This window comes from Eublepharis macularius, chromosome 4 (genome assembly GCF_028583425.1).
Source record: "Eublepharis macularius isolate TG4126 chromosome 4, MPM_Emac_v1.0, whole genome shotgun sequence".
NCBI lineage: Eukaryota > Metazoa > Chordata > Lepidosauria > Squamata > Eublepharidae > Eublepharis > Eublepharis macularius.
The window spans coordinates 65,706,268-65,728,626 of NC_072793.1; the positions used below are offsets into that span (position 1 = coordinate 65,706,268).

General features: G+C 42.6%; 1 protein-coding gene across 2 annotated transcripts in view; it reads right to left on the reverse strand.

Annotated features, from left to right (window-relative positions):
• Positions 1 to 22,359, reverse strand: part of SH3RF2 (SH3 domain containing ring finger 2) — a 127,662-nt gene that overhangs the window by 37,694 nt on the left and 67,609 nt on the right. For both annotated transcript variants that reach the window (XM_054977232.1, XM_054977231.1), the window contains exons 4-5: positions 15,205 to 15,300; positions 12,261 to 12,569 (exon numbers count right to left, since the gene is read on the reverse strand). In XM_054977232.1, coding sequence (XP_054833207.1) covers positions 12,261 to 12,569; positions 15,205 to 15,300 — 405 coding nt within the window. The remainder of the gene's footprint in view (positions 1 to 12,260; positions 12,570 to 15,204; positions 15,301 to 22,359) is intronic.

Consider the following 22,359-nt stretch of genomic DNA (forward strand, 5'->3'; position numbering starts at 1 on the left):
GCATTTCACAGCCTCTTCACACAGCTCCAGTGTACAGCAAAGCCTTTGCCCTGATGCCAGCTCTGCCTTTTCAAACTACCCTTCCCAGCTATCATTGCATCTCTTGACACATGTTCTTCATATGTCAGATGTCTCCTGTAGAGAGATTCTCAGCTTACTGGGGGTTACACATGAAAATTAGCCTTTCGGTATCTATAGCATTTTTATCCCATTTTCCCTCAAGGAACTCAGGGTTATGTATATAGCTCTCTTCTCCATTTTATCTTCACAACTTTGTGAAGCAGGTTAAGCTGAGTGACCACCCAGCAAACATCATGGTTGAAAGAAGTTTGAACTTGTGTCTCCTTGGTCTCTAGTCTGACACCTTATCCATTATTTCACTCTGTTTTTTGATATCCCAAACCATGCAAACCCAAACAAATCTCGTTACTTTTGAAAAGGAGAAGTTTCAGACATGTTGTACACAGCAGGCATTTATTGCTGACTGTGCCCAAGCCAGCAATTTTAAGATTTGCAGCATTCGTAAGAACCTTTCCTCCGGAAAGTAACAATCCTGCTGGACTCTCTAATCCCAGTTTTCCCATTTTGGGGCCTTTTGGAAGATCAAGTACAATGCAGATGGGCCTCAAGCTTCAGAAGACAAGCAAACAAGCACCTTAAAAACCAAATCCAACTTTGAAAATAGTTACCTTACCTAGAATAGCTGCCTAGTATGCTCTTTTCACTTACATGATTACATTATCTTCTTCATTACTTCAATTTATACAAAACTGTTATAATAATCTCCTTTTGGAACTGGCAAAAACTAAATAGACTTAAATCAACAAATGGGTAAAAGAAAAAAAAAAACTAACCTCTTAGAAGAGTCAGAGAATCCCATCCCATAAACCTGGCACCAACCTGGTCAGTCTGGAGTCATGCTGCTGGGGAAACTGACAGGTTCACTGCTTACCAAACAATATACTCAGGCCACACCCAAAGCCTAGGAATGCATCCAAGGCCAAACACTTCTTGCATGACTATGGGAGGTGGCTTCCTTATTAATATGTGTCATAATTGGAATTCTGAGCAAGCTTTAAGGAAACTCTTATATTCTGATCAAGTTTCACACTTCTTTTCCAAAAATAAAAAGATAGCTATTTCTTCCCCCTACCCAGAAGAATTCAAGCCCATTTAGTGACTGTGTGATAAGAACAAGTTCATCAGTTTTCCCAGGATACTGTTGAATTTTTACCAATGTATTCCATTAAAAAGTTTCCAGAAAAGGTAGAAACTCCTGCGAAGTCCAAGACTGGGGGAGAATAAATAATCCATTCAAAAACCAATTTATAATCAGATATTTGTGCTTAATTTTGCTGACACATCATATAATGCACCCTGAAAAATGTTTTAGTTAAACAAAATTTCAACTGCTATTAATTTTCTTTTTCTTTTTCTTTAATGGATGATTGTTTCCTAGAGCTGTCACCCAGGCACAGGAAGAAATAAACTAGGACTTCCAAATGGATTCTGTTGGAAAGAGCAGCAGTTTCTAACCAACAGCAGGATTTGAATCCAGTGGCCTCTTAGAGAACAACAAGATTTTCAAGGTGTAAGCTTTGACTCTCAGGAGTCTTGACTCTTGAAAGTTTACACCTTGAAAATCTTGTTGGTCTCTAAGGGGCCATTGGATTCAAATCTGGCTGTTCTACTGCAGACCAACTAGTTACCTGAAACCAGGTAGGCCGTTGGTCTGGTAGGTAGTTGGTCTATTTACCTGAAACCAACTATCTACCTGAAACCAGTTTCCAACCAAGAAATATATAGGTGGGAAGACTGGACTGGCATTTGTTTATTCTGTGTTTTCTGTAGGAGCACCCCACTGAAGCTTTAAGCTACTGGAGTCAGGCCTTTGACACAAACCCACTGTAGGCTCCTTCTTTTAAGTGACTGCATTTACTGGAATGATGCATTCAGTTTTACAGGCTGGATCTTTTCAGCTGCTGAAAAAGGGAGGAGGGGTCCTTTTGATCACCAAAAAGGCTATGCTGGGATCATCAGACCTGAATGGTCAACAGCTACATGGGATGAGGGTTGTAGTAAGGAGGAAAAGGAGGAGAGACTGAGTGAAAGCTGGCTGGATGCAGCCCTATATCTATGTGCTGAGAAATGACTGCAACAAAAGAAGTGTCTTCTCCTTCCACCACCCTTCCTCTTTGTTCTAAAACTACTGTACAAAGTAAATAATGTTAATTAAGGCAAATTATCCACAAGAGGCAAAACTGCTAGCCAAAGCTCAAGTAAACATGCACCTCTCACTATATAATTACTTCATATCATGAAATGCATCATCCCACAGCATGTGCCAATCTATGCTGTACAGACTCAGCACCACCTTCATCAGCCAGCTAACTCTTTGTGTGCATTACCTTTTGATTGGGCAAAAATACACATTTCTTCCATTAAACCTACACTTCCTAGTAGATTTCCATCTTGAAATTAATGGTACAATAGTTCATTCCAGTCTGTTCTAATACATTAACAAAGCTTTAATACTGAGGGTGATTAAGTTATGTTCCTTTCTTCCAAGGACCAGGGCAACTGCTGTGCCTGTGTACGAAGACAAATGTATTATATCAAATTGCTGATAAATTAGCAAGAATATGCTCTGATCTGACAGCCAGCTGTAATATAGGCAAGGCAGAAGAAATGCTTAACATACTGTCTGGTCTGCTTCTGAAACATTTTGACCCAGTCACAGTGGTGGATATTGACAAGATCCTGGTATCTCTGAAAGCCACTACTTGTGCACTGGATCCTTGCCCATCCTGGCTGCTAAAATCATAAATGAGCTGTTGATGTCAATCATAAACCAGTCACTAACTCAAGGCATTTTTCCTTGGCCACTCAAAGGAGGAGTCATCTGCCCGCTACTTAAAAAAAAAAACCTAGACAAAAATTATGTGACCAATTATTGCCCAGTCTTTAAACTACCATTTGGGGGCAAAGAGATTGAGTGAGCAGTAGCTGGCCAACTCCCGGTCTTCTTAGATCTCTTGCGCTTTGGACCCTTTTCAGTCTGGTTTTAGGCTGGGCTATGGGGCGGTGACGGGTCTGGCGGCATTAGTTGATGACCTGTGCCTGAATATAGACAAAGGCTATGCATCTTTGCTGCTCCTCTAGGTCTACCTGCAGCCTTTGATACAGTAGACCATGCCATCCCGTTGAGATGTTTGGAGGCAGAAGTAGGTATTAGGGAATGTGCCTTGGATTGGTTTAAATTGTTCATCATGGAAAAGACTCAAAGGGTTGCTGTTGGAGACTAGCTATCTACCGTGTGGGAAATATCTTGTGTTATTCAACCTCTATGTAAAACCTTGAGGAGAACTCATTTGTAGCTATGGAATTGGATGCCATCAATATGCAGATGATACCCAGTTCTATACCTCTCTATCCAAATCCCCTGAAAATACAGCAGAGGCCCTGATTAACTGTCTGACAACTGTTGAAAGGAAACAAATTGAAACTGGACCCAGACAAGACAGAAGTTATGCTGGTTGAGAAATGTGAGATCTTGAAGAATATCCTGCTTCCCACTTTCTATGGTAGGGATCCCCAACGTGGTGCCCATGGGCACAATTGTGCCTGTCAGCACCATTCCTGGTGCCCACCAATGTTTTTAGAAAGTGGATGGGTCCAGATGGGGATTTTTCAAAGCATAGCTTCTGATTGGTCATTGGAGTATTGATTGGCTGTGAAGATTTTTAAAAACACTGCTTTGCCAGAAACTGCTTTCATAGCACAGGGATGTTCACTGTGTCTGAAGGCAAGCTGCAGCAGCCATTTTGTGGTTGGCTCCATCTCTTGCAGTGGCCATTCTGTGGCAGCCATTTTGCTGCTGCCCCCACCACACTGTATCAGAAATCCAAATGTGCCCACAGGCTCAAAAAGATTGGGGACTCCAGTTTTATGGGGTTCAGTTGACCCTTGCAGGACTTGGTCAACAGGCTAGGGGTTATACTAAACCCAGTGCTGCTGCTAGAGAAGCAAGTAAATGCAGTTGCAAAAAAAGTCCTTCTTCCAACTCAGATTAGCCTGGAAGATGGCCCCCTACCTTAACATGGCTGATCTGGCCACCTGGATTCATGCTGTGATAACATAGAAACAAGACTACTGTAATGCACTCGCATAGCTCTCCACTCAACGTCAACTTGGAGACTTGGTATAGATTGCTGCAGATTGTTTACTATCAAGAACTAGGTGGACCATGCACATTACTTCCATTCTGCAGTCACTCCGCCAGCTACCCATCAGTTACCAGTCTCATTTCAAGGTTTTATCACATACAAAGCTCTTAATGACCTTGGCTCCTCATATCTACAAGACCACCTCTCTCCCTATGTTCCTCCACAGAAGCTTCACTCATCTGAACAGGGCCTTCTGCAGATACCACCCTGCCACTGACCATGTATCCTTCTAAAAATCAATAGCTGCCCCCCATGCTCTCTCTGTAGTAGGTCATCACCAATGGATAACTCCACAAGGTCATTGCCAATGAATCACTCCACAAGGGGTGAGACCAAAGGGAATAATTCTTTTTGGACATCTCTTCTCTGAATCATTAGGGTTAGGGCTGAAGACTGTTGATTTTATTGCTTTGTTAGTTATGGAGAGGTGAAGTGGAATGAATAGTTGTGTTAATGGATATAAAGGAACTGGTTTACTCTGTGCTTAGAAGTTGGAAGTGGAAAAGGAAGTGCCACTATTCAATTAACAGTAAGCAGAGGAAGATATGGCAGTGTGAAACACGTGTCATGTGAGCAGAAGGAAGCTCAAGACACATTGTGCCAGTGTCTTAATCCATTCTTCTCTTAACCAGTGAGGCCTGAGTACTCTAGTGTTGAGGATCCCAAAAGTTTTGATCCTGTGAGACTTCAAACAGCCATGCCAAGTCTCTTCTGAGTGATGCAGCTCAATACTTTATAGCCTCAAGAAAGTAGTTCTTAACCTTGACGGGCATGTATTGTTCAGGAGTGGAGCAAATCTCTGATTCTTTTGTCATGGTCCAATCAACTTTAGATGTCCAGTGTTTAAGAACCTTTGCAAGGGCAGGCTGTCAATTTGGCTGCTTTATGTTCAGAGATGGATAGATTCCTGCATTTCTGGCTGATGTGGCATGGCCCTGGTTGATATTTGGAACCTGGAGAACTTGAATAGTCAACATCCTCAGGTGTATGTTACCATCCTGTTGAATCTAAATAACACTTTGATTTACTGACCACCTTAGGGAAGCAACATAGATGGACAACTAATGGAGAAAAACTATAGCGAATATGTCTAAACATAGTCTACTGCACATTTTTGTACCTTTTCTGTGGTGATTATGGTGCTGATGACATCTATGTATATCTCTACCACCACTGGATACAAAGCCATCCAATAGAGCTGTTGCAAATAGTGAGGGGGCTTTTTCACCCTAATAATGTTAACCTTAATAACAGCCCACTGTGACTTTTTTTTTTGTGCAAAGCATTTTGCAGAAAAAAAAATTACTTATACCTGCATCACCTTCCTCTGTTATTGGAAAACATCCGTCCCGGAAGATTATTGGAGTGCAGTTTTCTCTGAGTTGTTTGGATGATTTTCCATTATTGTACTTGTAGCATGTGGACAAGTTACTTGAGGGAATGTAACATGCCACTTCTGTACTTGACCCTTGGCATCTTGGCTTATATGAACTGGTCTAAAAGAGGTTGCTTGACTGGGTCTTATGGTAGTAAAGGCTCGTTCAGGGCCTAACATGAGATAACTCTTTGGCTCTGCAATATTTAAACAACTATTGGCCAATTGTAAGCAGCCTGGTTTGGGGCAAGGTGGTTGAATAAGTGGTGGCCACACAGAATGTGTGTTCTTGTATGAAATGGATTATCTGGATTGATTCAATCCAGTTTCCTTCCTGGTTTTGGAACTTGATTATCTGACAGGTGCCTTTTTCCAGAGATATTGGAATATTGTTGATTCACCTGGACCTCTTGGCAGCTTTTGATACTATGGACCATGTATCCTTCTGAACCAGATGTCTGAGGACTACATTCTGTTCCTGAAGACGATGTTGGGAGACAACTTCTCAGCTAAAATAGAGATCAGATGTGGTCCTTATTCTGTCTCCAGTGTTGACATCTACACAAAACTGCTGGGAGACTTCCAGAGAGTTGGCAGTATCAGCAATATTTGGATGGTATCTGGCTCTATTTCTTCTTTTCAACTGAGTCAGGAAGGACATTCAGGCAGTGGATTTCCTGAATAAGTGCACAGGGGTGGTAACAGACTCAATGAGGATCAAAAAATTGCAATCAGCTTAGATAAGACTGAGATGCTGTTGGTTGATAATAAAGTCTGTTGGGGATTCAGGAACTGTCCTGTCCTGGACTTGATTGCCCTCTCTTTACAGAACAGGTTTGCAGCGTGGGGATAGTATTAGACAGGTTTACAGACAGAGGTGTATAGCATGTAGTACCTTTAAACAGATTCAGCTGATATGCCAACTACACCAAGATTATAGAACAAGATTATAGAACATAGAGTCTGACAGGCACTAAGTCACCAACATTTTAGGTGCCAAGTAAAGACATTTTTATTCTCTTACATTTCATAAGAGTGCTGTACTTCTATAGCTTTTGCAGATGGCATTTTAGAGAATTTTTACATCTTTTAATCCTTCTGAGTTTTACTTGTTTTTATTCAGCTTAATTTTTATGCTGCTTGTTTCCCCATTTTTATTGCATTGTTATTATCCATTGTTTTATTCACATGTATGCAAATGGCCCTGAACATATTATTACGGAAGATGCAGGATAGAAATATCATAAAACAAACAAACAATTTGTCTAACCCCCTTTCAAACCCATCTAAGTTAGTAGCCATCACTGTATCCTGTAACTGTGTGCTTATTATGCTTCTTCTTACAACATATAATTAACTTGATAATAGAATTATCCTGTTTTGACTGGAAGTAAGGGCAAAATTTCCACCAAGTTTGTTGCATGCTACAAACTTCTGTTAACATCGCATATATGTGTATGCAACAAACTTCTGTTAATACCACATACTTACTTTTGTTAGGGGATGTAAAAAAATTACCTTTTGATTTTTATTACTCTGGGACTTACCTACTACAAACAAACATTTTTTTAAAAAACTGCCTCCACAGTATGGCATCAGGAGAAAATTTCAAATGCTAAGGGATCACACGATTAAACATGATTCCAGTCGCATTTTAAAGACTAATGACATTTATTCTAACATAAACGTTTGTGATTCAAAGCTCACTTTGTCAGATACATAAAGTGACTATTCTAAGCTGCTAAAATTTTAGTGTTCAAGCAACAGAAAGGGGGGGAGTAAAACAAGTATCAATCAAAGAATACTAAATCCACTCAGAGTGGGTAAGAACCACTCACTACTGTTGATAGACTAGGTAGGATTGCCCTAAAATATAATTAAGGAAAATACAGTCAGAAGCATGTTAAACAGATTCAACCGGGCAGTACAGAGACTACTGAAAGATACAACTGTAGTTAATCACAAATCACCCATTCCGGTTTCATAGCTTTGTGCTTTCTGGTTAGCAAATTGTTCCTGGAAAGAAATGCCCTGTCTATAGCTATCTTTGTTTTAGTCTTATCAATTCTTGATCATTATAACACACTCTGTGTGGGGCTTTCTTTGAAAATTTCTCAGAAACTTTCAGTGGTCAAAACATTGCATCAAGCACATTACAGTGCTGTTTTTGACCTTTATGCTGATGTCCTAAGCTGTTGCCTTATCTGCTGCCTTATTCTTATGGTTGCCAGTTTCACCTGGCAACTAATGGGATACCTAGGAGGGGAGATCCTTCTCCCTATCCATCTTCCTGCCCCCTTTGCCAATCACGGGCCTCTTTGCCCCCTTCAAGCCCTCCTCCCACCTCCTGCCCCCCCCTGGCCGGGCCCGCCCCCTCTTTCCAGGTGCGGCTGCTTCCAGCCAGGAGGGATGCCAGCCTCATGGCCTGATGCCGAGCCCTGCCAGTGCCCCTCCGTCGAGTGGGCCGCCACCCCAGGTGGCTGGGCTTCGGGCACTGGTGATGGAGCCTCCTCCGGCCACTTCGGGCTTGGCCACCAAGAGCACGGTGGTGGCCCGCTCACCAGTTGATCGGCGAAGGGCGGCTCCTCCCCAGTCTGCATTGTTTTGCTCTGTGGCTGCCGGGCTGGGCTGCGGAGTGGCTGCAGGGTCTTTGCCAGGTCCCCCAGTGAGGTAAGAGAGCCAGTGGGGCTGGGGATCTGGTGGGCTGGCTGCTCCAGGCAGGAGGGTGGCACCAACCACCTCGGGGCTAAGTCCGGCGGTGCCAGACAGTATCCCTACTTATAATAGTGTTGCAGAATTGCTGTTTTAATCTTGTTTTGATTAATTATTTTATACTACTTGGACAGTATTTCAATTTCTGCTGTTTTAGCTTATTTTGGTTTAATTGATCAAAAGTTTTATTTAAATAAGCTGGAAAATCAGGTTGTCTCTATTTGTAGTGAAAATGGACAATAAAGCAATGTGTGTAGATGAGAATTCTGTATGAATTGCTGTCCCACACTTTGGGGTCAGGATGTATATAAATCTTTAATGTAACTTGATACTCTCTGGGCCCTCAGGATTGTTGAAAGCCTTAAGAATACATTTGCCATCACCACAGTGGGGGAGCTGCCTTGCATATTTGACTTGGCTTTTAATTACATTATTATTTGGGACAATATAATCAGTGGGTGGGGTAGTGATTTGTAACACAGTATATGGGCATATGTATGCATCCATTCATTTCTACCCCACCCTTCTTCTAAGGAAGCTCAGGGCCACATAAATGTTTCTTCCCCTCCCTATATGTACACATGACAAATATATAGACATTTTTCAGCAAACAAAGGGACATGAAGGCCTGAACAACAGGAATACGAGTCTGGCTATCTCCTCAAGTTTCCCTTGTAATGATTAAAGAAGATTGTGGACGAGATACCATTATACTCTCATTCTGTTTCATCTCCTTGCTCCAAATGAATTACAAGAGGGGGCAGGGATTCTCTAAACTCAATGACACTATATCATGCACCTTCTCAAGCATTAATTGTGAAAACATGGAGAGGCATTGCTATTTGGTATTAGTTATGTGTTCCTTGTAACATGTAATATGGCCTAAGTTAGTGATCAGAAAATAGTCTAGTGGCATACATTGCCCTGGTATTCAAAGACCACCTTTAGCTTAAATAGAGTTTAGTCATTCATAAAGAATGCTATATAATGAGCTCTCCATGTCAAATAGAAATGCCACAACCACCTTCCTGGATGGATGCAGTAACAGATTTAAACGTTGAACTGAAGAAGAAGATTCAGTGTTGAATTTGACAAGAAAAAAAGGAACAGTTTGAGGTTTTAAAGCCTGTTGACAAAAAGCAGGTTTAATGGGATAGCAAGGATTTGGGGGACTGATGCTGCATCAGACATTGCTCCCACAACCTCAACCTGTAATATAAACAGCACAAATTTCCCAATCTGCCTCTTCACAAAGGAACTGACCCTGTAAGGCTGCCCTGGATTCTCCTGCTCAAATTTATATTATTTTCTTCCTCCAAGAAGCTCAAGGTGGATTTTTCCTCACAACAGCACTGGGATGGCGAAAGAGAGTGACAGTCTTAAGATCACCGACATCTCCTCAGCTCAAGTCCAACACTGATCACTACAACTGGGGACTTCTCAAGCCAGAATAGACTACCTGGTTTAAAAATGTAATCATCATCATTCTCCTGTTCTGCTTTTCTGGACTTGTCAAATAACAAATAAGGGCATACATTAACAAAGTGCATTCATCTTTAATTTAAACTCATCCTTTATGAGTCACTGGTTGCTTGAGTGACTCATAAGGCCGAACTTTCTATTTCAACAGAAGCAACACACACGGATGGACACATTGTCTTGTGGGCATCATTAGCACTTATGATTTATCTCCAGCTCCTCTCTTGCTTTATCTGACACACAAGCCTGAAAAGGAGAATTTAATCTTTATTATCCTTGCTCTAGTGGTTTTAAGAATTAAAAATCAGAATTGAAAATCAGTAATGATACAGAAGAATGAGTAGGCTCTGTGTGGGTTAATGGGCCTGCTCTTAGTCATCTAACCTCCGCACTGAGGAAAATAAAGGTGATAACAGGAGTTATGGGACTTCCAACCCAATGGTTTAAAAATAATTTTACTGTAAATCCCACTGATTTCATGTAAAATACTTCTATGTAAACATTCTTAGGCTGCTGGAAGATACGCAAATGGATCATCTAATTCAAATTAATACAGAATAATCTTAGCAAGACATTATCTATATAGGCCTTATTTAAAGCCTTCCAAGAAAGAAGATGTGTCAAACTCCCTGGATAGTGTATTTCATTGTCATTTGTCAAAGAGTTCTTACAGCTAAGAAGCATTCAAATTTTAGTTGAATTTAATCCTTAACAAAAATTAAGCTAAATTGCTCTAATCTGTCATGGAAAACTCTGTTTGATTAGATTTATGCATGCATCTCCTCTAGTACATGGCTGGCAATGGCAGCTTTGATTAGGCCAGGCAACTATATAGGATGACAAATGGAATCCATTTTGTGCTCTCAAAGCATACCATCTTTTCAGTAGATGCACACATAAATCCTTCCACATAGGGTCTACTCCCACTGTTCATGCCTATCTCCTTCTCCTACTGTCAGGCCAACTTTATAAGGAAAAGAGACCTAAAAGTCTTATAAATAAATAACTCCTAATAACGCTTGTGGAGACCGTTGCTCAGTTTGAGGTGAAAAGGGAAATAATGGTACAGCACACAACAGGACTCACTGGAAGAATATAAGGAATTATGTTGTCAGGAATGCTGGGCTTCAGCTGCCAGTGCCCTGTGCCAGGATGGAGCAGGTCTCCTGTCAAGGCTCACAGAAGATAAATCAGTGCAGTCTTTCACGCATCTGCCTGGTGATTCCCATTTTGACTGCTTTCCCCCTTGGGTTTGCTTGGGACAGCCTTAAAAGAAGTACAGGTAAATATAGCCATGAAGGTCACAGCCTTGGAGAATCTGAGAGATCAGACCTCGAAGGGGAACACGTGCTCTTTCCTGTGTGTTTAGTTCACCAAATGAGGCCCACTATATAGTTTATCTACATAATATCATAGACAGGGCCGGATCTACGGTTGCCAGTGCCCAGGGCAACCGAAGACCAGCCACTCGTGTGCGTGCACATGCTCCCAGCGCTGCGTGATAACGTCACTTCCATGATGTCATCACGCAGGGTGGCGCATGCCACCCTGCGGCAAGCCGGCTGTCCCAGCATGCCGCGGAGCTGTCGGCAGCAGCGCGAGTGGCTGGGAGGCTGCCTGTGCCATTCGCCTGCCCTGCAGGACAGGGGGTGGCCGGCTTGCCACGTGCCCCATCCTGTGGGGCAGGTGAATGGTGCGGATGACATCATGGAAGTGCCTTTTGCTGCCTTTCGCCTGCCCCGCAGGACAGGGGGGATGTGGCAAGCACGCCCCCTGTTCTGCTGCCCACACACTCCTGGGGCTGGCAGCTGCGCCCAGCACCCCCTCTTTGGTGGCGCCAGGGACAGACTACCGCCCCCGCCCCCTGTCGATCTGGCCCTGATCACAGAAGATGCACAGTAGGACATTTCCAGTTGTGGAGGCGATCCTCAGGAATAACCTTGCTTGTCACTTTAGGATGGCCCCCTCCCAATCCACCAAAAACCTTCGTTTGCTCCCAGGTATTTGCAGTCTTTTGTATAAATGACTAGTCTGGATTCTCTGTTGTTTGTAATGTCTATAACTTTTCTGTCAACTCTATTTATATCATTTTTACACAGATTGGAGCAAGCACTTTAAGTTAGAAAGGAGACTCAAACGTTTTATAAGTTAAAAAAACATACTTTATGAGAAATAAACAGATGTGTAAGAAAGAACAGATGCCTCATTTGACAAAGCCAAGGGAGTTCACCACAGTTCCTTTAAGTTCTATCTCAGAGTTTCTACTGCAACAGATATGAATCTTCAGAAGTCAGAGTTAATCCTTCCTAGGAGAATGCTTCTGAAGAAGATAAAGTTGGATTTTCAAGCTGCCACCTGCCTGCCTAGCAGAAATGTGTATACACAGCATCTACCTTAAGCTTTTGTGTGCTTAAGTGCTTCCAGCAGAATCTCCCTTTCAACAGAACCAGGAATGAGTTTGGATTTACCTGGACAGGGGTGCTGTATGGCAATTCTGTTTTCTCATTGTTCTGGGTAGTCACAGACGGATTACTGGAACTGATGAGCACCGGAGAGCTGATTTCCAAAGACTGCCGCTCTGTGGGTGAATGGACCATCCTATTGAGAGTATTTAAGGCAGTTGTAATTGAGAACTGCTTCATGCTCTTCTTTCTAGATTCTGACTCTTTGCAGAAAGCTGGGGACCCCAAGCATTTTGCTCTAGGCAAGGATCTCCGTAAGGGCGAAGACTGCAGACTTTTACTTGTTTGAAGGAGTTGTCGCGCTGCTGTGTTGGGCTGGAATAGAAAAAAGGAAAGCGTGACTTCTGTGGTCATGGAAATGCACGTATTCTAAAGCTTCCCAACTCCATAAATCTCTTGATCTAATGTATTTATCACTACCTAAATGTGAGGTGTGAATAAGGTTAGTGATAACCCGGTATACTGAATTTGAGAATGATCTGATGCATTGTGGTTGTGGTTTGCTACATCATGGTTTCAAATGTTTTTCAAGACACAATGAATGATGGACATGTGGCATCGTATTCACAAGGTCATCCCAAAATCCATTGGAAAGCCGTCTTATGGTGACTTATTCAAATAAATAATGCACATGTGAATCAGCCTCAGGTTAGGACATGTTTTCCATGTTACGTTTCAATGCCATGATAATTCTTGTGCCTGTCACATCTGTAATTAAACGTATCTATGGACAACCATCTTTGAGAAATATCCCGATACAGGTAAGTGGTTTCTCATTCTACCATGATTCTATGGCAATAATGTTAACCCTTTTCCAGTGCAATTCTAAGAAGAGTTACTTCAGTCTAAGCCTATTGAAATCAATGGGTTCAGACTGGAGTAACTCTTCTTAGAATTGCACTGTTTATATAGTGTGTTTAGATATGGAAGTAACTGCAAAGCAGTTCCATATTGTAAGAACTAGCAAACCCTTCCTGCAAGAATAATCTATATACCTAAACTGTCCTCTGCTCTGCAAGCAGAGATAATGCATGTGAACATCTGCATGTACATTTCAATCCCCACTGCAGTGCTCATCTGAGCCATATTGAACTGGCTGGATATATCATTTGACGTAATTGGAAATGTGCGTCTCACTGTACATGCTCCAGCTGTTACATATGACAAGTTGCCATGACTTTAGCAGGATCGGGGCCATACTGTTTGCCAGCAGCTGATCATTTATATTATTTTTACAACTGAATGACTTAGCTGCCTACTGTACTATTTATCCATTTGGCACAGTCTTGATAGCCAATATTATCTACTACATTTGCTAACATACATTCAGCTGTGTAGTCTTGCTTGGTGTTCTGGAGTATATTTACATAGAACTTTCCAGTTTAGCACTATCGCTCTAAAAAAGAGCTGGATTGTCCCAGGAAATGACCTCATCATACTTTTTATAGATAGATAAAAGTTTGTGGGAGATTGTCTGAGTGAACCCCCAGTGGTATGTCATTCTGCAGCATTTGTACACTTTTCTCTCCAATGGAGACCCTAAGAAGCTTAAATCATTCTCCCCTCCTACATTTTATTCTTATAACAACCTCGTGAGGTATGTTAGGCTAAGAGGCCGTGACTGGCACAAGGTCACCCAGCAACCTTCCATGGCAGAGTGGAGTTTTGAACCTGGGTCTCTCAGATCCTATTCAAATACTCTAACCATTACATCAGATTGGCTTCCGATTACCTGTTCTCTTGGAGGAACATCTCTCTCTCACATAAGCTTACCTGGGGTTAACCTTAATAAAGGCATGCAGCTACTATCCCCATTTGCATGGTTCTAATGGAACAACAATGGTACTTATATCATATCCGTGGCACCTACACCCTCCCCCCAATTTTCATTTCTATGGAGAGGCATCAGTGTATTCGTATGGAAGTGCCACAATCATGCCAGTGCATGCAGTGCAATGAATAAAAACAGGGTGGCTCTTCTTTTTGCTATTTAAACATTAATAAATTTTATACATTGGGCAATTGTGTATAGTCAATATATTTCCCTAATGATTGTCTTAGTGTGTGTGTGTGTCTGTGTGTGCATGTGCAGTCAAGTTGCAATCGACTTATGGCAACCCCAACAAGGGGCTTTCAAGGCAAGTGAGAAGCAGAGGTGGTTTGCCAGTGCTGTCCTCTGCAGAGTCTTCCTTATGATTGATCATCCAAGTACTGACCCTACCTAGCTTCTGAGATTTGATGAGATCAGGTTATACCATACCACCTTCCCTCCACGATTGTCTTAGTATGTTCCCTAAATTAAACACAGGGGAAAGGGGAAAGGGGAAAGGAGAGGAACAAGGGGGAGGAATGCCCATTCTGGTGGTTCTCCGATGGATGTGCAGAACTGCTGATGATCCTATTATAGCAGGGCCTCACCCTGAACCTCAGAAATTACCTACCCACAAGGCAGCTGATGACCGGGGAGGCTAAGCAACTCTTCCACAAATCTAATTCATGTGACTTCCACCAGAAATGGCATTCATTCCTCATTCTGGGGAATAAAGCCTTGTTTTACCACAGAAAAGATATTCAGGCTAGTTCATACCTGCCTCTGTGACTGTTAACTTCAAACCTTGAAAGCCCTGCCCAATAATCTAGATACATATTTATAAAAATAACCAACTATAAACACCACATTACTGTGGATGTCAAATGATACTGTGGTTTTCAAAGCATGCTCCCAGCCACTATTTCCAGCTCTTCAGTCAGCTCAGGTCTCTGTTTCTTCTTTCCCCTATTCCCATTGATCGATGTGTCCAGCCAAGCCTCGAGCTTCTCTCCTGCCTACACTGATCAGGAAAAGTCATTGGCAGTTACTGCTCCTAAAGACCATTCTTGAGATTAAGTGATGTACATACAGAAGTTGGCAGCTTTAGTACTTTGTGAATGTTCAATAGACTGTCCTTACCTCTACAAACAAGATGGGGAAAATTCCCGTTTTGTCACCCAATTTGCCCTCTGCCCAGTTCTCATCCACTCGGCTGATTACAGTGATTATATCACCCTGAAAGCAAATAATAGATAGTTACCAACATACTGGCCTGTGCTTGGTAGATAACAGATAGGTTATTACCTGCATTATAGTGAGAGATGAACCATGCCAACTCTGGCTTGTACATCATTGAGACATGGGGAGGAGGGATAAATATACAGGTGATATTCACAGTGTTTAGAAGTTTAAACATTGGGAAGCATTCACTTTTCCAATCCTACTTATTCTTCAAAGTTTTACAGATATCAAGCCTTCTTTCCCCTTCATTCAGAACAATCTCACAGAATTTAAGAGGGAGTCAATCAACAGCTACAGAAATTGTTTTAATATAAAATTACATTAATTGCATTGAAAGCTATATATCCAGGCCTTTCCCCCTCAAACTGACAGTAGTTAGGCCAGTTTGATGTTTCTGGGGACTTTCAACTTATTACAAAGCTAGAGTTCAGCCCCGTGTCCTTTCCCACTTGCTCTTGAGACTTCCCACCATCTGCACTTGCAGCTGCATGCATCATCCATAACCCTTTCCCTGATGCTGTTGGGTATGTGTGCAGCTGGGTGCACTACCGCTGCACCTCCCAGGAGTGCTGCCATTGTATACCATCAGCACATCCTTCCCCTGGGAAGCATGTGCAGCTGGAAGCACAGGCAGTGGAGTGCTCATTAGTGGGCAGGGAAGGGCATGAGGGCCCCAACAGCTGCCCCACCTCAAGGTATGCTGACAGTGGCCTGCAATTTTTAAAAAAGTAGTACAAACAAGGTAACAGTATTCTTGAGTTACCATACAAGACTGTATCCAAGTCCCCTTTGGCTCTGGAAGAGCAATTGCCCTTCAGAAAAGATCCATGTTTGGAAGATGAACTGGACTTCGTAGTTAGGCTTGTATAAATAGGCCACTGTAACCAAAAATGCCCTGGAACTTGTATACATCTCAGACTAGACGAGCAGGTGGCAATTGCAGCAGGACCTCAGGGGCAGAGCAGACGAATGGAAGCACTCCTTCCCAGAAGCACTAGTTCAGTGAGATTTCTGACATTTGTTGGAAAGCTGAGCATCGTGCCGTCATCACAAAGTGCTTTTAAAACTCTTCTATTCCAGTCCCTAACAAATTCACTCAGGCCAAGGATCAGAATATACAGCTAGTTTCATAATGAATTATTGCCCAGCTTCTACCACTCGCCAGGTATCTTGTTGATTCTATATACTGCTTTGCATATTATCTGTTGCTCGAATATGTACTCTTATACTACCTGTACTTCATGTTCATCCAATGTCAGTCCTAGAATTGATTATGTTCTGCTTCAGCAATTCTTCAACTCTGTATTGGATCCTTAATAATGCTATGTCTTTGAAAAATCCTATGACATTGTTGTGGAAATGTCCTTAACACTATAGAAACGTCCGCGATACTGTATGGAAATGTTCCCGATACTGATTGTACTAATCTCACGCTATGTGATCCGCCTTGAGTCTCAGTGAGAAAGGCGGACTATAAATGACAAATATAACTGTACCATATTAACAATTGAGTGAAAATATATTCTGATAAATATGCTAAATATATAATAATTCTGGTCCCTGAAATTCATGTATGCAGTCCTATTTAAAGTGTAATCAGTTCCAACTGGGAGAAGATGGGGTAGATTGTGCTTCTGCTATAGAGCACTGCAGTGCAGGACAACTCCTTTACAGTGCACTGCAATGCAGGACAACTCCAATACTAGTAATTATTTTAAAAGATGATCTGAACTACAGCATAATTTATCTAGCTCTTTTCTTGTGAAGAGAAAGAGTGGAATATGCTCTGCATATCAATGGAGATCACTTCCCCTAAATCACCATCCTTAAACTACAGGCAAACTGCAGCCATATGTGGAATCTAGTGGTATCCCTCCCCTTCCCTAAAGTGAAAACTGATTTCCTTGCCTTGGGGAGGCACTGTTATTTTGGAGAAAATCTTACATTTGAAATCTCTCCTTAGGCTACAAAATTCAAAAGCTATGAAAATCTGGCTCAGCCCTATTTCTAAGACAGAAAGGTGATAATTGTTTAGTGTTAAATGGAGCTTGTGATTTTTATATGTGCCAAAAAAACAGCATCTGGATAAGAGCCGTTTTGCAAGAATATTTGAAAGCAGCTTTAATCACAGCCACAGTCAAGATGTAAGCCTTGACTCATACAAGTCTGAAACACAAAGAAAAGTGAGGACTTTTCTTACATCCCTTGTAGGAGGATTTGTCCTATGCACAGTACTTCAAAAATGGCACTTTGCTGTGCTCATTGATGAAAAGACGAGGCATTGCTATGGTTAGTTCTGTGGTTACAGTTATGAAAAGGTGGCAATGAACACTTCTGACAGCTGGGAGTTTCAAATATGAGTCGGTGGAGAAACCATTCCAGTTCCTGAGTAATCCTAGTGCTGCTGAAAGGCAGCATAGGATTGCTTTAAACAAACAAACAAAAACTTGAGCTCATGTTCCTAGCCACAGGTATGGCAATATATTCCTCTTCCCTTGCTGAAACAATGTCTGCCTGTTTTACATGGAACAGTAAATCCCATAATTTTAACTGCTGTAGGAGTAGAGTTGAGCTCTGTCCACAACAGCAAAAAACCCTGAATGAATACCCATCAAAACAAAGGCAAATGAAGAAAATAAAATAGGAGAAAGAACAAAACCAAACCAGATGGCTTGTAATGGGGACAATGTCTACCAAAAGAAATGGTCTATACTCAGTGTCTCCTGTGTTCTCCTCAGTGATGTGGAAAGCCACTTTAAAAAGTGTTGATACTGTTGAAACCAGCTGCAGTAGATGAGGCAGTGAAAACTGGCTCTCACAGCTGGTTCCTCTGCATCCCAGGCTGTGAAAACTTGTTTTTCCAAAGCTAAGCTGTCCTCCTAGAGCTCCCCTTCAAGTCACCTCTAATTTTGATTTGGTTTCGTTTTCTCAGCCATGTCGGACGCTCCTCTTCGCAGGTCCGAGAGGAAGCGCCCGAGCACCCTGTCCGGGCGGCTGATCTGCGAAGATTAGCCCCCAAAACTCCCAGTGAGGGAGGCTGGGTCCGGGACGCTGCGGGAAGAGCCCCCCGGAATCAATGCGGGGGGTTAATTGCCCGTTTGTCCCTACGGAGGCCGGCAGACGTGCGCGGCGCCTCGAGTGCTGCCGGGCCATGGAAAACGGCAAAGAGCAGAATTAGGCGAAAGCCTGCAAGTAAGTGAATCCCTTCTGTTACTACAAGCGCACGCGAAGGAGTGGTGGGATCTGAAGCTAAGAAGGCTCGTTCTTCCCCTTCGCTGAGTTTCAGAATCTGGTTGGCGGTTCCCCCCCCCTAAAATGGCAACGAAAAAACAAAGTCCTGCTCTGGGCAAGTCAGTTTCGGCTGCCCTGAAGGGAGAGTCGTTGGAGGAAGTAGTGCGGAGGGCGGTTGGTGAAGCCATAAAACCCTTTGTTGACAAGCTGAACGAAACAGATCAAAGGGTGGGCTTAATTGAGAGCGAAGTGAAAACCATTAAGGAAGCAGCGGGGGGTGGGCAGAGAAGTCTGCTCGGGAAAGTGCTTCACTCGTGAAGGCTACGAATAAAGAGCTAAAGCTGGTGGAGAACCAGCTGATCGGGCTACAAGTGGAACGAACACAGACAATTTTGCGCCTCCAGAATGTGAAAGAGGAGGAAAATGAGGATTTACGGGGTCTGGTCTCGGAACTACTGGCGACACCTGCGAGGGCAACTAAAGAAGAAGTAAAAAGCGCCATTTTGGAAGTCCGTCGGGCTACTTCAAAATATGCAATGAAGCGTCAGCTGCCTCGCGAGATCATCATTGATTTTTCATCTAAGAGGATCCGGGACACTATCCTATATAATTCATACAATGCAGATTTGGACTTTTTGGGTAATAAAGTTAAGATATTGAAAGACGTCCCATTTCTAGTTCGGAAAAGACGTTTTAAGTATAAAAAGTTCGCAGCTCTTCTGAGAGAACGTGGAATAAAGTACAAATGGTTATTTCCGGAAGGAATCTGGTTCAGTCACAAAGATCAAGCTTTCAAGATATTATCAGAAGATCAACTAAGGGATTTTGAGGATAAAAATCCGGAATTTCAGTGCACCAAGCAAGACGAAAAGGAGAAGTCTGGGGCGGGGGAGGAAACGAGCACTGCGGCTGCAGTTGCTCAGAGAGAACTGCGTCCGGGACCCAGGAGGGGAAGGAAAATTTAATTTGAATTTAAATTGTAATTTGCATTTAGTAAGGTCAACCACTCCATCAATATAACATAAAGCTTTAACTTTTGAATAATGGCAGTATGAAGGGAAAACATTTTGTGTAGCATAGTTGTTACATGTTGTAGTTGTTGTGTGTTTTTTTTCCTTCCTCCCCTTGTTCCCTTTCTTCCCCTTGTATTGTTAGTTAATGTAGTTAATAAAAAATAAAAATATTATAAAAAAAAAAAGTCACCTCTAATTTTAATGCTGTGTAGAAACACCCTTGAAACACTACCATATACCCCCAACAACATGAGGGTATATGGTGTATATGGGTATAACTCATAATTACATTATGAGTTAGCTGCTCATTTGCACTACAAAGTATCTTCTTGTCATCCCCCAGATGTTAAAGGGCACGTGCCTAGGAAAAACTAACAGCAATATAAACAAACCACTATGAAAACAGGCTAATTAGTACCAATGTTTAAACAAAGTGCTTTATATTATAATCCTTTATAAACAATGAAATATAGTTATTATAAACACTTTTGTACCGCCTCTTAGTGATCTGGCCATACTGACCTTTGAAAAACTGGTGTTGCAAGAGGTGGAGACACTAGAGGGTTGTAACCATTCGAGACGGTATAATTTAACTGGAGAAGAGTATAGGGCTTTGATTATGCTAGCCTGGGATGAGTCTAATAAAAGAGGTGGACAAGGGTGGAGCCATGGTAATAATGAACATGGAGCACTATTGTCAAGAAGTTCTTCATTTATTGAATGGCACCTCTAATTATGTTAAAATCAGGGAAGATCCCACAGCCCATATCTGGCACATTATTAAGATCACAGTAGAAGAGGTTGCAGTTATGGTTTGGGTGGATGATTCAGCTTCCAAGTTTTTAATCAATAATTTCTCCAGGATATGTGTGTTTTATATTTTACCTAAAATCCACAAACCATCTTGACCACCCCCTGGTAGACCCATTTTATCAGGGTCTAATTCCTTATTGGAGCCCCTTGTCAGGGCTTGTCACTGTCACCATTGGGCAGGGCACCAGCTGGGCCAGCCCTGACATCAGAGGGGCACCAGGGATGCTGCAGGACCCTGCTCTGTGGAAGGAGGGGCAGTATACATCACCCAGACTCCCTCTCAGTCCACTCGCTGGCCTGCTCAACCTGGCCTGCTCACCCCCTGCATCCTCCATCCTCTCCTCCTCCCAGAACTCTCCTCCAAGCCTCCACTCTCGCACTGCTCTGCTCTCACTCCACACCATCACTCCTTACTCACACCCACCACCTCAGAGCTCTTCCTAGCCACCCTTTATAGGGTTTCCTTTCTCCGCCCCGCCCTCCTTCCAGGCTTGTTCCCTCTCCTGACTTGGCCCAGCTGTGCCTTCCCTCAGGTGTTTCCCTCCTATCACTAATCCCTTCTAGGCTTCCTTGCCTTGCTGGAAGGGTGGGGTTGAATGCGAGCCATCCCCAGCTGAGGTCTCCTTGGCCTTGCTCACAAGGAGCTGCCCCAGTAGGCCTTTGAGCTGCTGAGCTTGCCTGGCCTTGCTCACGAGGAATTGCCCTGGCCAGCTTCTGGGATGCCTGCTCATTTATGCTGGGCGGGGCTACCCATCTCCTCCCCCAGAATGCCTGTGGCAGCTCCACCTGGAGGGGCTTGGCTCCTAGCAACTCCTGAGCCAGGCTGCTGTCCTCTAGCCGGGGTGTGGCTCTGGGCTGTAGTGGCTGCTTCTCCTCCTTGGCTGGTAAGGGCTCTGTTTGGGCTGCTGCTGGGTCCCTATTCCCTCTGCCTTGGCCCTTTTCCTCTGGCCTGCTTAGCCCCCTCTCCTCCCCCTGGAGGGTGTGACTAACTGGTCTCTCCCTGCTCCCTCCAGCCCTCTGAGGCTTTGGCCTTTTGCCCCTTCCCCCTGGAGTAGGCAGGTTCTGGACCTGGTTGCTGGCTGGGGTGGCAGGGCCACTGCCTCCCAGTTGCCTCCCACTGTTCCCTCCTGGCAAGTCTGGGGGCTGGGACTCAGACCCCGGACACCTCTTTCACAATAGGTGGATTATCATCTACAACCCTTTGTAGCTGAGGCTTTCTCCTTTGTTACGGATACTAAAGATTTTATTAAGAAGGTTGAAAATTTACAAGTGCCTCAGGAATCGGTTTGGGTTACAATGGATGTCATGTCCTTGCATACAAATATTCACCATGAGGAGGCAAGCCTCATACTATTATGTTGGTAGATTAGATTGTATATTATATAATGAATGTGCAGTATGGTGCTGTGTGTGGTGCCACATTGGTGGCAGGGTGCACAGTAGGGGTGTTAATACATATTATAATGACAATAGTATATTTGATAGAATATATGTTTAAAAGAAATAGAATATGTTTAAACTAAGACTTTTGTTACATATCATATCATATCATATCATATCATATCATATCATATCATATCATATCATATCATATCATATCATATCATATCATATCATATCATATCATATCATATCATATCATACTGGTCTATATTGAGGGGTATAAGATTTATACTATATTGATAGTATAATTGATAGATGTATATTATACTGATAGAATATTTGATAGTATAATTGATAGAAGCATGCTATATTGATAGGATATTTGATATATATGATAGAATACCTGGAAAAAAAATTAAAATGTGCTTAGACTAAGGGAATTATCAAGTAATAAGAGGGGGTAAGGGTTGGAAAGCTGTTGGAAGTCGATAGAGAGGGGGAGGAAAAGGGTGGGGGATAGGGTTAATTAGATATTGAGGGAATGTATGTATTGAATTTGAAAAGTATACTCACCAATAAAAAATTTCTAAAAAAAAAAGGAGGCAAGGTCGGC